Source organism: Malaclemys terrapin, chromosome 13 (assembly GCF_027887155.1).
Source record: "Malaclemys terrapin pileata isolate rMalTer1 chromosome 13, rMalTer1.hap1, whole genome shotgun sequence".
In the NCBI taxonomy this organism is placed as follows: Eukaryota; Metazoa; Chordata; order Testudines; family Emydidae; genus Malaclemys; species Malaclemys terrapin.
In genome coordinates this window covers 37550351-37563214 of record NC_071517.1, presented here as the reverse complement: position 1 = coordinate 37563214, position 12864 = coordinate 37550351, and the positions used below count along the sequence as shown (strand labels likewise).

The 12864-nt window shown below is 51.9% G+C and overlaps 1 protein-coding gene across 2 annotated transcripts; it reads left to right on the top strand.

Moving 5' to 3' along the window:
* The first annotated feature begins 1964 nt into the window (after positions 1–1964).
* LOC128847245 (zinc finger protein 501-like) lies at positions 1965–11925 on the top strand. 2 transcript variants are annotated; one of them, XM_054046631.1, is made up of 4 exons: positions 1965–2227; positions 6062–6188; positions 6796–6909; positions 7281–11925. In XM_054046631.1, the coding sequence occupies exons 2-4, from the start codon at positions 6062–6064 to the stop codon at positions 8396–8398; spliced, it is 1359 nt and encodes a 452-aa protein (XP_053902606.1). In that variant the 5' UTR covers positions 1965–2227; the 3' UTR covers positions 8399–11925. The 2 variants fall into 2 exon arrangements, with proteins under 2 accessions (XP_053902606.1, XP_053902605.1); XM_054046630.1 differs by lacking the exon at positions 1965–2227 and adding an exon at positions 4646–4672.
* The last annotated feature ends 939 nt before the right edge of the window (positions 11926–12864 follow it).

Here is a 12864-nt window from a genome sequence, read left to right as displayed (position 1 = left end):
AAGAAATTAACCAAGGCTTCAAGCCCTTTAATTTCCCTTCTTCAGGGCTTGTCTACATGGTGTGATGCTAAAGGTGTGAAGTTAATGCGCCGTAAACCCCTGTGTGGATGATCTCGTTCAGAAGTAAAGTCACCTTAGTTATGACTATAGCAGTCTTGGCAACCATAGCCGATTGCAAGAGTCCTTCCCAAAAACGCTATTATTCATCAGACCTTTGATGTGTCCGGAACACTTAAAACATTTTGTATAGTCCAGGTGTAACCCACATTTGATTTTTCAAAAAGAAGGAGCAAAGCAGTGGAGCACTCATCTTAATTTCCCTGAGTGTTGCCCTGTGTGGAAAAGTCATTATGATATTTCCCGGGTCTCAATTTTGGCCTGACAAAATTTCAATAAATGGTTTAAGGTTGAAATTTAAGATGATCTCGCCTCTTCTCTCTGCCCTCCGCTGGTCTGGGCATCTGTTATGAGCAGGAGAATGAAGGCCGGATAGTGTTCTCATGGTAGATCCAGCTGTGCGCACAGAGGGTGTTGGCCTGGCTGTATAGGGATACTCTCTATAAGCGATGTATAGAAATTCTTGTCCCAATAGAATTAACCAATCAATCCACATTTTTGGTGCTGACTGTGAAATTCCTCTTTGATCTCAGCCACTAGCTGCTCACTAATCACATGTCATATAAAGCTTATCTGTTACTATGTGCTCCCTGGGGAATTTAGCTCACAAACACAGCATTGTCTCTGACATTTTCATGGTAATATTAATGGCTGCAATATCTGCCTAGGTGTGAGAACACAGCTTGAGAGGCTGTAATAAAAATATTTTCAGCTCACTTAACACGTTGTGATGTTGTATCTCAGCCCACATGCACAGCGCAGGGCCCATCACCTGGCCCAGAAACACCCAGAAATAGGCTGTGACTGCAGTTACTAGATATGCGCTGTACTTTGTTTCTGAAGCTGTATCGGATGTTTTCATTGTAGGCAAACCACCCGGCAGGTCGCTCCCTCTTTACTCACCTGACAGATGAGCTGATCAGACATCACGGGAGGAAATATTATAAGCATATCTGCTTAAGACAGCCCTGTGATATCAGCGGCTGCTCAGTGCAAGAGCGTGCCGGTGTGCTGACAGCGCTGAGAAGTGTTTTGAGAAGGATGGAGGATGCTGACATTCTTATGAAGAGCTGAAGAAGCCAGGTGCACAACTACACGTTATGCCCACACTATAGAGATCCTGGGCAAGATTCACAAAGGTACTTAGATGCCTAAATTTGGGTTTCAGGGCCTAAGTCCCAAGTTTTGGCTCCACAGCTATTCCCACAACTCCTGTCAAATTGTCTAGGTTCCTAAAATCACCCAGCGCCTACATTTTCAGGGTAAAAGTTCCTTTGGTGCCTGCCCCTGGGGTGGGGGGACATGAGGGGGTTTGGGCCCAGGGATGGCTTAATCCGGCCCTACAAATAACTCCAGGAACCTGGTGGCAAAGCACTGGCAGCTCCATGACCTGAGCTAGGGGAGCAGAGCTGGTAGCTCCGGCCCAGGGCTGGTAGCCAGGGAGCTTGGTGCGCAGACAAGAGACCAGCTCTGGCCAAGTGCTTCCTGTACCAGTCTGTTACCAGGGTGGTCACACACGGAGTGTCATCAAGAAGCATGTCGCCTGCAGCTCCAAGCTCTGGGCAGCCTTTCCAGGACCAGGACCCCCATCATCCCTGTGTCCATGTAGACAGGAACAATCCCCAGTCTCCATAGAAGCCCCCTTCTCCCCCCTCCCCGCGATATGGACGTCTCCTTTATCTAGTCACTGACGCAGTGGCTTCTGTGCACGATGCCGCCTAATGCGGGGAGGAGCTGCCCGTGCCCAGGGGCGGTGGGGCCCCAGGGGGCAGGGTCTGGGGCAGGGGGCTGCAGCGCGATGGGTTTATCGCTAGGACCCAGGAGCAGCTGGGAGGCGGCTCTGGGGGGAGCGATCGCTGGGCTCAGGCCCGGCAGCAGGAAGTGACTCGCAGCCGCTGCGGGGACTCTGGCTCCAGGCTCCTGGCGAGATCCCCGAGCCCCGGCGGCTGGTGCTGGGAGCCCGGAGCCCGGGCTGCAGCCGGGAGAGGGGAATCTCCAGCAGGGCCCTTCCCGCTGCTCCCCAGGAGCCTCTCCCAGGGCAGAGCCCCCAGCCCGGCCAGGCCCCTTCCCGGCCCGGCCCCTGCCCCAGGGGGCCCCGCTCGGAGGGAAGGTGAGAGAGACCCGCCCCCCCCGTCACCCCCGGGCTGCAGGGGGAGGTTTGGCCCCAGGCTGCTCCCCGCGGAGTTGGCTGCGATTCCCGCCCCGGGCCCGGGAAAGCTGCCGCCAGCTCCCGGTGTGTGCGGGTCGGGGGGAGCCAGCCCGGGCCGTGCTGGGGCAGCCACACGTGGGGGGAGCGGGAGGGGGTTGAAGAGGGGTAGGGGGAATTGAGGGGGGAACAGGCATGTGTGAGGCCAGGGCCGGGGGGGGGATGGATGGGGGCAGAGGGAGGTGGCTTTAAGAGAGGGTTGATGGGGGCTTTAAGAACTGCCCAGCCTGGTGGGGACTTTCTCCAGTGTCCGGAGCCTGCAGGTGAGGAGAGAGACGCGGGGGAAAGGATTGGGGCTGGGCAGGACAGTGACTCTGCACAAAGGGCCCCTTTCAGGGACCAGCTGGTGAGTTTGTAGTAGACGGACAGCGAGTGTCTGTAAGTCCCAGAGCTGTTGCCCTTGGTGACAGCCCCAGGCTCACACTCCTGCTAGTAGACGGGTGTGGAGACAGTAAATAAGGAAGTGTTATTTACTCCTTCTCATAACACAAGAACTAGTGGTCATCCAATGAAATTAATAAGCAGCAGGTTTAAAACAAACAAAAGGAAGTATTTCTTCACACAACTCACAGTTAACCTGTGGAACTCCTTGCCAGAGGATGTTGTGCAGGCAGATGGTGTCCCTAGAAGCTGGGAATGGACAACGGGATGGATCACATGATGATTACCTGTTCTGTTCATTCCCTCTGGGGCACCTGGCATTGGCCACTATCAGAAGATAGGATACTGGGCTAGATGGACCTTTGGTCTGACCCAGTATGGCCATTCTTATGTTCTAGATGAAGTAGCTGATCTGTGTACTGGAGAGCAAATGTCCAGGGGAACAGGACAGTCACCAGTTGTCCCAGGCAGAGGGGAGGAGAGAAAAGGAAGGGGACAGAAAGGGAAAGAGAAGAACCTGAAAGGGGCAGCAGGGGCAGTAAGTGAGGAGGGAGGTTCCCAGCTCCCAGCCCTGCCCAGATCCATTCCCTGCATCCCCCTGGGCCAACTGACTCTCCTGGGAACAAGGTGAGGAGCTGACAAACAAAAAGCCAGTTCCTGCCCCAGTCAAGTCACTGCCACTGCGTGCTGGACGCTGCCCTTGGGGCCAACGTCAGGGGGAATCCACCAACGCAGCTCCTTTGATTCTGGTCTTTTCTAGTGTTTGGCTCAGACAGTCTGTTACTGAGGGGGGCAGAGTGGGGGCGATTTAAAAGTGTCCCACGGGGTTCAGTGCTGGTGGGAGGGGCCAGGTCAGTGTTGTAATTGTGACTGAAGGTTTTCCCAGCATGGCAGAGTCCAGAGTGTCTGTCTGCAGGGAGAGAGCCTGGGGGGAATCGGGGTGTGAAATGGACTCAAGCCCCTTCTGAAACCTCCCTGATCATCCCTCTCGCCCTAACAGGCTGAGGAATCACGTCCACGTTTTGCTCCAGATTGTCCCGTCTTCAGGAGACAGGGAGGGGAAATGGCTGTGATGAAGCCAGCTCAGGGAGTGGATTTTCAGGGCGCTGCAGGGGAGATTTGTTGTAGAGGGGGAGGGGCAGGAAACACAGGGTGAGGCAGGGAGGGGACAGGGTTTGACAAACCTGCTGGGGCATGATTAACCTGGGCATGATTTTCTGAACAGGCCCATTGGCGGGGGTGGGAGGGAAACATTCCCTCATTTCTGAAACAGGAAACAGCCCCCTGGGCAGGGCTGGGAAAACTGACCAGACTCCCAGTGCCAGAGTCTGAACCCACTAGCCAGAGGCTGCTGTGAAATTTTGATAAGTCCATAGATTCCAGGGACTGCTTTGATCATAGTCTGACCCACTGTATAACCCAGGCCAGAGAACTCCCCCAAAATAATTCCTAGAGCAGATGAATAACATCCAATCATGATTTAAAACTTGTCTGTGATGGAGAATTAGTAAATTCTTCCAGTGGTGAATTACTCTCACCATTATAAATGGACGCTTTATTTCCTGTCTGAATTTGTCTAGCTTCAGCTCCCAACCCTTGGATTGTGTTATATCTTTCCCCACTAGACTGATGAGCCCATTATTCAATATTTGTTCTCAGTGTAGACTGCAATCAACTCACTCCGTAATCTTTTCTTTGTTTACCTAAATAGATGGAGCATCTTGAGTCTATCACAATAGGGCTGGTTTTCTAATCCTTTGATCATACTCCTAGCTCTTCTCTGAACCCTCTGCAATTTGTCAACATCCTTTTTGAACTGTCAGTACCAGAACTGTGTCCAGTTCTGGTACTGACAGTTCAAAAAGGATGTTGACAAATTGCAGAGGGTTCAGAGAAGAGCTAGGAGTATGATCAAAGGATTAGAAAGTGCCTGCACCATCAGTGCCTGCACCAGTGACAAACACAGAGGTAAAATAACCTCTCTACTCCTACTCAAGATTCTTCTGTTTATACATCCAGTCGCATTAGCTCTTTTGGCCACATCATCACACTGGGAGCTCATGTTCAGCAGATTATCCACCATGGCTCCCATAGAGTCACTGCTTCCCAGGACAGCGTCCCCCTTCCTGGAAGTATGGCCTACCATCTTTGTTCCTAGATGTGTACGTTTACATTTAGTCATATTCAAATGCATATTTTTTTGCTTGCACCCAGTTTACCAAGTGATCCAAATTGCTCTGAATCAGAGACCTGGCTTCTTCATTGTTTACCCATCCCCCAATTTTTGTGTCCTCTGCAAACCTGATCAGTGATGATTTTGTTTTCTTCCAGGTCATTTCTTAGAAATGTTAAATAGCGTAGGGCGAAGAACCAATCCCTGTGGTACCCCACTTGAAACATGCCCTCGATGTTGATTCCCCTTGTAAAATGACATTTTGAGATCTATCCGTTAGCCAGTTTTTAATCCATGTAATGTGTGCCATGTTAATTGTGTATCATTTGAGATTTTGATTCAAAATGTCATGCGGTATCAAGTCAAATACCTTACAGAAGTGTAACTAGATTATATCAACACTATTACCCTTGTCAACCAAGCTTGTGATCTCATCAAAAAATGATCTCAAGTTAGTTTGAAAGGATCTATTTTCCATAAACCCATGTTGAATTGCATTAATTACATTACCCTCCTTTAATTCCTTATTAATCGAGTCCGGCATCAGCTCCTCCATTATCTTGCCTGGGCTCAGTGTCAGGCTCACAGGCCTATAATTACCCGTATCATCCTGTTTACCCTTTTAAAAATTGGCACATTAGCTTTATTCCAGTCTTGTGGAACTTCCTCAGCACTTGAAGACTTATTAAAAAATCAACATTAACGGTCTGGCAAGCCCCTCAGCCAGCTCTTTTAGAATTCTTGGATGCAAGTTATCTGGATCTGCTAATTACAAAATGTCTTGCTTTAGTGGCTTCTGTTAAACATCCTCATGAAATACTAGTGGAATGGAAAGAGTGTATATGATGAGACTGTATCGTCTGTTTTCCCCCCAAATACAGAAAGGAAGCTGTTTGGATTCCTGTCCCTGTCCCCTGCTCAGAGCTCTGCTTCCTGTATCAGCCTGTGGCTGGCAGGCATGTGGGAAATAAGAAGACTCTGCCTTCCTCCAGCTGCTGGGGGCACAAGGAGCTCTTACCTTCTCCCTATCCCCTGAAGCCTCCTGACTGCTCTGAGCGGGGTGGGGGTGGGATTCTGCTACTCTGGTCCTCCGAGAGCTTCTGTTTTTTTGCCTTCCTCTTATGTGAGTAGTGAGAAAGTGGCTGGGGCAGCAGGCGCTGAGTGGGGGACTCTTGTTGTTTCAGATGCCGGTGACCTTCGAGGATGTGGCTGTGTATTTCACCCAGGGGCAGGGGGCGCTGTTGGACCCCACTCAGAGAGCCCTCTACAGGGACGTCATGCAGGAGAACTATGAGACAGTGACCTCGCTGGGTAAGGGATTCCTGTCCTCTCAGCTATTAGAAACCGTGGGGTCTGCATTTCTGACTGTGGTCAGGTTCTTCCCTGGTCAGTTAGATTAGAGGGGAATGGGTCCCATAGTCCACAGCTCCAGTGTGAGAGAGACTTGCATCTCTATCCCCTCCAAAGCGGTCAGGGAGTCGTAAACCTAACGGACGTGCTAATTCATCCCCATCCCTCCAGCTTTCAAGGGGGCAGAAGCCATGTATTGTCCTATCTCTATTAACTCTAACTCACATGCAGAATCCCTGTTGCTCTCCTTTCCCAGGACTAGTTCCATCCATGGGGAGGGCTTTGGAGGTTTAGAACTAGGCAGGGGTTTAACCCCAGAGCTGTGTCTGCATCAGCGAATCCCCCAGAGTGCACAGACCCTGGAAACTCCTAGTGAGGGGATGGTCTCCCACCTCCAATGTCTGCTTCTCTCAAGGGGGCTCAGTGATCATGCTCCCATCTGTTCAGATTAGTCATGCTCCCAGCACAGCGCGTGGGGCCAGGTTAAACTCAGGGAATGTTCCTTGTGACAGATACTCTCCCAGTACTCCATGCACCCTGATCTTGTCTGATTTCACCCCCCGAGCAGGATTTCCCATTCCCAAACCTGAGCTGATCACCTGGCTGGAACGAGGGGAAGAGCCGTGGGTCCCGGATCTCCAGGCCTCTGAGAAAAAGGAGGTCATGCGAGTCATCCACACAGGTGAGGCATCGGTGAAACGGACATAGAAACTGTGTGGTGAGTGAAGGAAAAAGTCAGGACTCCCAAAGATGTGCTGTGAACGATCTCCTCAAGGTCTACCCCATCTCACCCAGGTCAGGGCTGTAATTGACAAGTCGTGCCTCACCATGACAGATATCACTCACGGCTTCCCACCCATCCTTTAGCTTATGCAGTTTCCTCCCCAGCTTTACTCCTTTATGAGTGTTTGGGTGGGATGTGGAGGCAGAATTCAGTTTCTCAGTTTCCCCAGCAGTTACTGTGTTGTGTTTTCTCTCTTTGATATTCCCCTTTCTGTCCTTTCTCCCCGGCACAGACAGTGACTCCTGTCTGGCTTCTCTCTCTCCCAACAGGTGATGAGACCCTGAGTGAGAACAAGAAGGTGAATTGGCAGGTGGAACCAGAGAGGGCCTTTTTGAGAGGAGATGAAGAGAATTTTTCCCAATGCTTGGAACAGGGAGAAGCCTGGGGAAATCGGGGTGGGTCAGAGAGGCAGCTGGGAAACCAACCAAGGAAGAAAGTGGATGAATCAATTCAAGGTGGGGGAGGATGCACAGATCCCAAGGAAACCATCGCCCAGCAGACAAATCCCAAGGACGAGAAACCCTACAAATGCCTCGACTGTGGGAAAAGTTTCAGTGTAAGAACGAACCTTATTACGCATTGGAAAAACCACACTGGAGAGAAGCCCTATAAATGCTTGGACTGCGGGAAAAGTTTCCGTCAGAGCTCACACCTTATTACCCATCAGCGACTGCACACAGGAGAAAGACCCTATAAATGCCTAGAGTGCGGGAAAAGTTTCAATGTGAGATCGGCTCTTATTGCACATCAGAGAACGCACACGGGAGAGAAACCCTATAAGTGCCTGGACTGTGGGAAAAGCTTCAATGTGAGATCAGCCGTTATTAGACATCAGAGAATCCACACGGGAGAGAAACCTTATAAATGCTTGGACTGTGGGAAAAGTTTTAGTCAGAGCTCCAGCCTCACTAAACATCGGAGAACCCACACGGGTGAGCGACCCTATAACTGCCTTGTGTGTGGGAAAAGTTTTAGCGACAGCTCGTCCCTTATTAAACACGGGAGAACCCACACGGGAGAGAGACCCTATAAATGCCTGGACTGTGAGAAATGTTTCAATCTGCGATCAGCTCTTCTTGCACATCAAAGAACCCACACAGGAGAGAAACCCCATAAATGCCTGGACTGTGGGAAAAGCTTCAGTCAGAGCTCAAACCTTGTTACGCATCAGAGAACCCACACGGGGGATAAACCCTATAAATGCCTCCACTGTGGGAAACGGTTTAACGTCAGTTCAGCTGTTATTACACATCAGAGAATCCACACGGGAGAGAAACCCTATAAATGCCTGGACTGTGGGAAAAGCTTCAGTCATAGCTCAAACCTCACTAAACATCAGGGAATTCATGAGGGAGAGAGAACCTGTAAGTGGGACATGTTTCAATAGGAAGTCAACCCTTAATACTCATCAGGAGACCCCAGCATGGGAGAGAGACCCCAGAAGTGTCTGTTGAGGGAAAAGTTCCATTCAGAGATCAGCCCTTGTTAGGCATCAGACAATCCACAAAATAGAGAAACCCCATAAATGCTTGGACTGTGGGAAAAGCTTCAATAACAGCTCAGGCCTTACTTAATACTGGAGAACCCACATGAGAGAGAAAAACCTTGAATGTGGGGCAAGCTTCCCTTAGTATCTGGCAACAGCAAATCCGCGCAGGGAAGAAACTGCTGAGATGTCATTAGCAAGGAAAATGCTCCAAGTGGAGCCAACACCATGTCAGACATCAGAGACTCCTCCGCACATGGGAGAAATTCTCTGAGTGCCCTGACTAGGGCTGGCCATGGTGACAAACCCATTTCCTCGTTCCCACACACATCAGGGGCATTTGGCTCCCAAGGATCCAGCAGCCGCTGAGCATCAGCTGGTCCGTGACCCTCTGGCTCTGCCTGGTCTCAGCAAACCCCAGACAGAGGAGAAGCCCCCATCAGCCCCTCCTCCCGGCTGCAGCCCTGTCTGCTGAGCTGATGGGCCACAGGTGGGGGAAGGGAAAGAGAGAAACTCCTCCAGCCGCTCCCTCTGCCTGGCTGAACAATCCCCCCTCTCCCTTCCCCTCCCAGCCGGGATCCCCCTGCCATGGAGATGAGGAGAAGGACACTTGGGCCAGGCCCCACCTTCACTCTAGACACCTGTCCCCACCCCTGAACTTCCCCAGCCCCTAGGCTGGGCTCCCCCACTTACCTGGGGTTGTTCCCTGCAGGGGGAGTATCCTGGGAGGAGTTACCAACCCCCCTCCCCAAATTACTCGGGGCACTGGGCTCTGGGGATCAAACGTTAAGGGACCAGGGCGATGGGTTGTGGGGAGGAAACTGGGGATTGAATGGCTGGGGCTGGTGGAGCTGGGAAGCAGCGGGAGCTGGGTGCTGGGCTATCGAGTGCTTGGGGCTCCTGGGATAAGTGGTGAGCGAGAGCACAGGGGCAGAGAGGTGCTGCCTCATCACTCACCCCCTCTGCCCATCTCCCTGCCCCCTCTGCATTCAGACAGCACCACTGAGTGGGACTGATTCCCACAGGGCCTTTTGTGGGAGGCCTGGAGATCCCACCGCTGCCTCCGCAGCTTCAGCCTCTGAACCTCCGTCTGTGGTCGGGATCAGCCAGCTCGTCTCCTCTGACCCTCCCCCACTCATCCTACTCTAGACTGAGCCTGAGCACCTAATTCATTCTGATCCTCACCATTAGCAGAGTGACAGTCACTGAGTTCCCCCTTTGGGTGTAGATTCTCTCACTCCCAGCTATTCTCACCTCGATCCAGGCCGTGCCGGCAAGCATTTCTTTTTGTACATTTTCTCTCTTACAGACGAGAATTAAATGGATTCTAGAAGAGTTGGAGCAAGGGTAGTAAAAGGCAGTGTTTTAGGTTCTGTGCTGTTTGAGAGCGATGGCGTGAGTCTGAGGGATTCCCTCCTTCCCCAGTCACTGTCACGCTCCATCCTTGATGCAGCAGCCTCTGTCCAAGCCTTGGAGAATTTTATCCTGTCCCCATTCTACTCCTCCACCTCCCAAAGTGTCGCTTACCACAGTGTCCCTGGCTCTCCATGCATAGGAATCACACTTTGATCCTAAATTAGGCTCCTGGAGGTGAAAGTGTCACCGACCTGGGCTGGGGTTGCGGGAGGATTCAGTTCTGAGGCTTCTGAGCTTAAATCTCTGTTTTCATCTATCGGTAAAGTGGCTTCTGGGCTTTTCACAGCCAAGTACAGATCATTTGTCGAGGGGAAGGTTTTGATTTTATTTATTTTTTTCTGTTTCGTTGTGAGGAGGCTAAAATTTTGTAACTAACAACCGAATAGCGAGGAGGCGCTGAGGGAAGCAGGGTTAGCCAGCTCAGAAGAAAATGAGTCAATTTGTTCTCCTGATTGTGAATCTGAAGATTCTCTGGGATTTCACTTTCTGAATGTAAAAGTGTTTCGTAGCCCACCCTGTATCGTGGGGTTTCCTTTCCTGAAGGTGTTGGGTCACATACTTTGATATTAGTTTGGTTTGATAGGATGTAGCTCGGGTGTATTGGAGACGTGATGAGGCAAATGAATATTTGCCAGAATAGTCCTTTCCTATTTTAGTTTCACCTCTACCCCATCGTGAGATTTTCATGTGGTTTGAACAATGCCAATTGTCAATATGTATCGGCACAAACAGGGTGAGTGCTAGATTTACCCTCCCAGAGGCAGAGATTGAAATGGAGAAGGAAGTTACTGGCTGATCCCTGCAACAATGCAAGATACGGTTGGGAGGGGGATGGAGTGGGAGGTGAGGGGTACAGAGCTGGAAAACTGCACATTTTGCTGTTGACAACCAGACAGCCAATGCTGAGAACTGTGAGCTTGCTGCAGCGGGGCTAGAGAAGGACAGGAAATGTCCTATGATTGCCATGGGAAGACACCCCTGAAATCTAAAGGGCTATGAATGACGCCCCAAGAGGAGAGGTGGGGAGAGGGCAGTGTCTCCTCATTGCTGAGAGGACGAGGCTGGGCAGATGCAAGAAGGAAGCCGGGGAAGTCACGAGGCCTGAGCTCCCCGGAAGCCAGGCTGACCCCCATCAATGAGGCCAGAGGGAGAGGAGGACCCTGAAATTTTAGCTCCCCCCCCATCCACTGCAGAGTCCTGGGTGCAAATGAGAGAACCCCATGCGCCCCACACTGCATCCCTCGAACCTGCGCTCGTGGGGTTTCCTGCTCTCCAAGCATTTGCTCTTGTCAGGGCCGGCTCCAGGCACCAGCCCACCAAGCTTGTGCTTGGGGCGGCACCTGGAGGGGGGCGGCGCGGTGCTCCAGCTCCGGCTGCCGGGGAGAGTGGAGCTGCAGTGGGCTCGCCACCCTCCCCCGGCGCTCTGGCCGCCGGGGAGAGTGGGGCTGCGACTGGGCTCGCCGCCCTCCCCCGGCGCTCCGGCCGCCGGGGAGAGTGGAGCTGCAGCGGGCTCACCGCCCTCCCCCAGCACTGCGGCAGGCTCGCCACCCTCCCCCCGGCGCTCTGGCCACCGGGGAGAGTGGAGCCCCGTCCGGGCTCTCCGCCCTCCTCCCGGGGCTCCGGCCGCCAGCGGAACTGCGGCGGGCTCGCTGCCCTCCCCCCAGCACTCCGGCCAGTTGGGGAGAGCGGCGTGCGGCCGGGCTTGGCGCCCTCCCCTGCTGCGCTCCAGGGGGGTGGCGGCGGGAGGCTTTTTTGCCTGGGGCGGCAAAAAAGCCAGAGCCAGCCCTGGATCTTGTGACTGGATCCCGGCATCTCTCGCGGACTGTCTGTGCTTTTCTACCAGCTTTAACTTGTTTCTCTTTCCCTGGTGCCCGTGGGAGCTGGGAGCAGCACAGTGCTGGCCTGGGACAGAAATGCACTGCGCTGGGCTGGGCTCCAGGCCCTGGCTGGGGAGGTGGGTTTAGCTTGTATTTCTCATTTGGAAATAATAAAGCAGAACATAGTTTCTCAACCTCTCAGCGTCTCTTGTCGTGAATAATGAATCAAGATGGGCTTTCATGGAAGCCTCTTGGAGGTGTTATTTCTCTTTCCCTGAGCACCACAGACCGCAGATGCTAAAGCAGCCAGCTCTGTGGGATTTCAGACTCTTCTATGGGTCTGTGGGGAAAATCCATCTGGTTGTCCTGTCCCATTCACCCGCCTTCTGCAGAAGAAGTGTCAGAGTGTCAGTCAAGCTGGGGAGGCTTTTTTTTTTTTTTTTTTTTGAACCTCTGTGGAGCAGTGATAGAGAGGAGTCATGATAACCTGTTCTTTAGAGTGGTGGTTCTCAACCAAGGGTACACGTATCCCTGGGATTACACAGAGGTGTTCCAGGGGGTACATCAACTCATCTAGATATTTGCCCAGTTTTACAATACAGGTCTGTCGCGATTTCAGCTTTACGCAGTCGACAAAAACAAAAAGGAGAAAAATAACAATTTTAATACTGTACCTGTAGTGCGGGCGATTCCGCCCGCCATTGCACTCAATGTAATTTTGACTATACGCCGTTTTCGCTTCGATTCATTTTATAATGATATGGTACCGATGAGAAAGGAGGTAATTGTTCAGTAACAGTGTGGCTGTGACGCTTGTATTGTTATGTCTGATTTTGTAAGCAAGTCATTTTTAAGTGAGGTGGAACTTGGGGGTACGCAAAACAAATCAGCCTCCGGAAAGGGGTACAGTCATCTGGAAAGGTTGAGAGCCACTGCCTTAAAGCACCTTGAAATCCACCAATGAAAAGTGCTGTCTGAGAGCCAGGTATTCCTCTGATTTATTTTTGGCCATGCAAAGTGAGGCCCTGCACTCAGTGCAATGCCGTTTGTCCGTTTGGACGCAACGCAATAGCTTTTGATGGCTGCACCTGATCAGTTCTAACATTTCTGGATGTGTTCCAGGCAGCCCTCGGG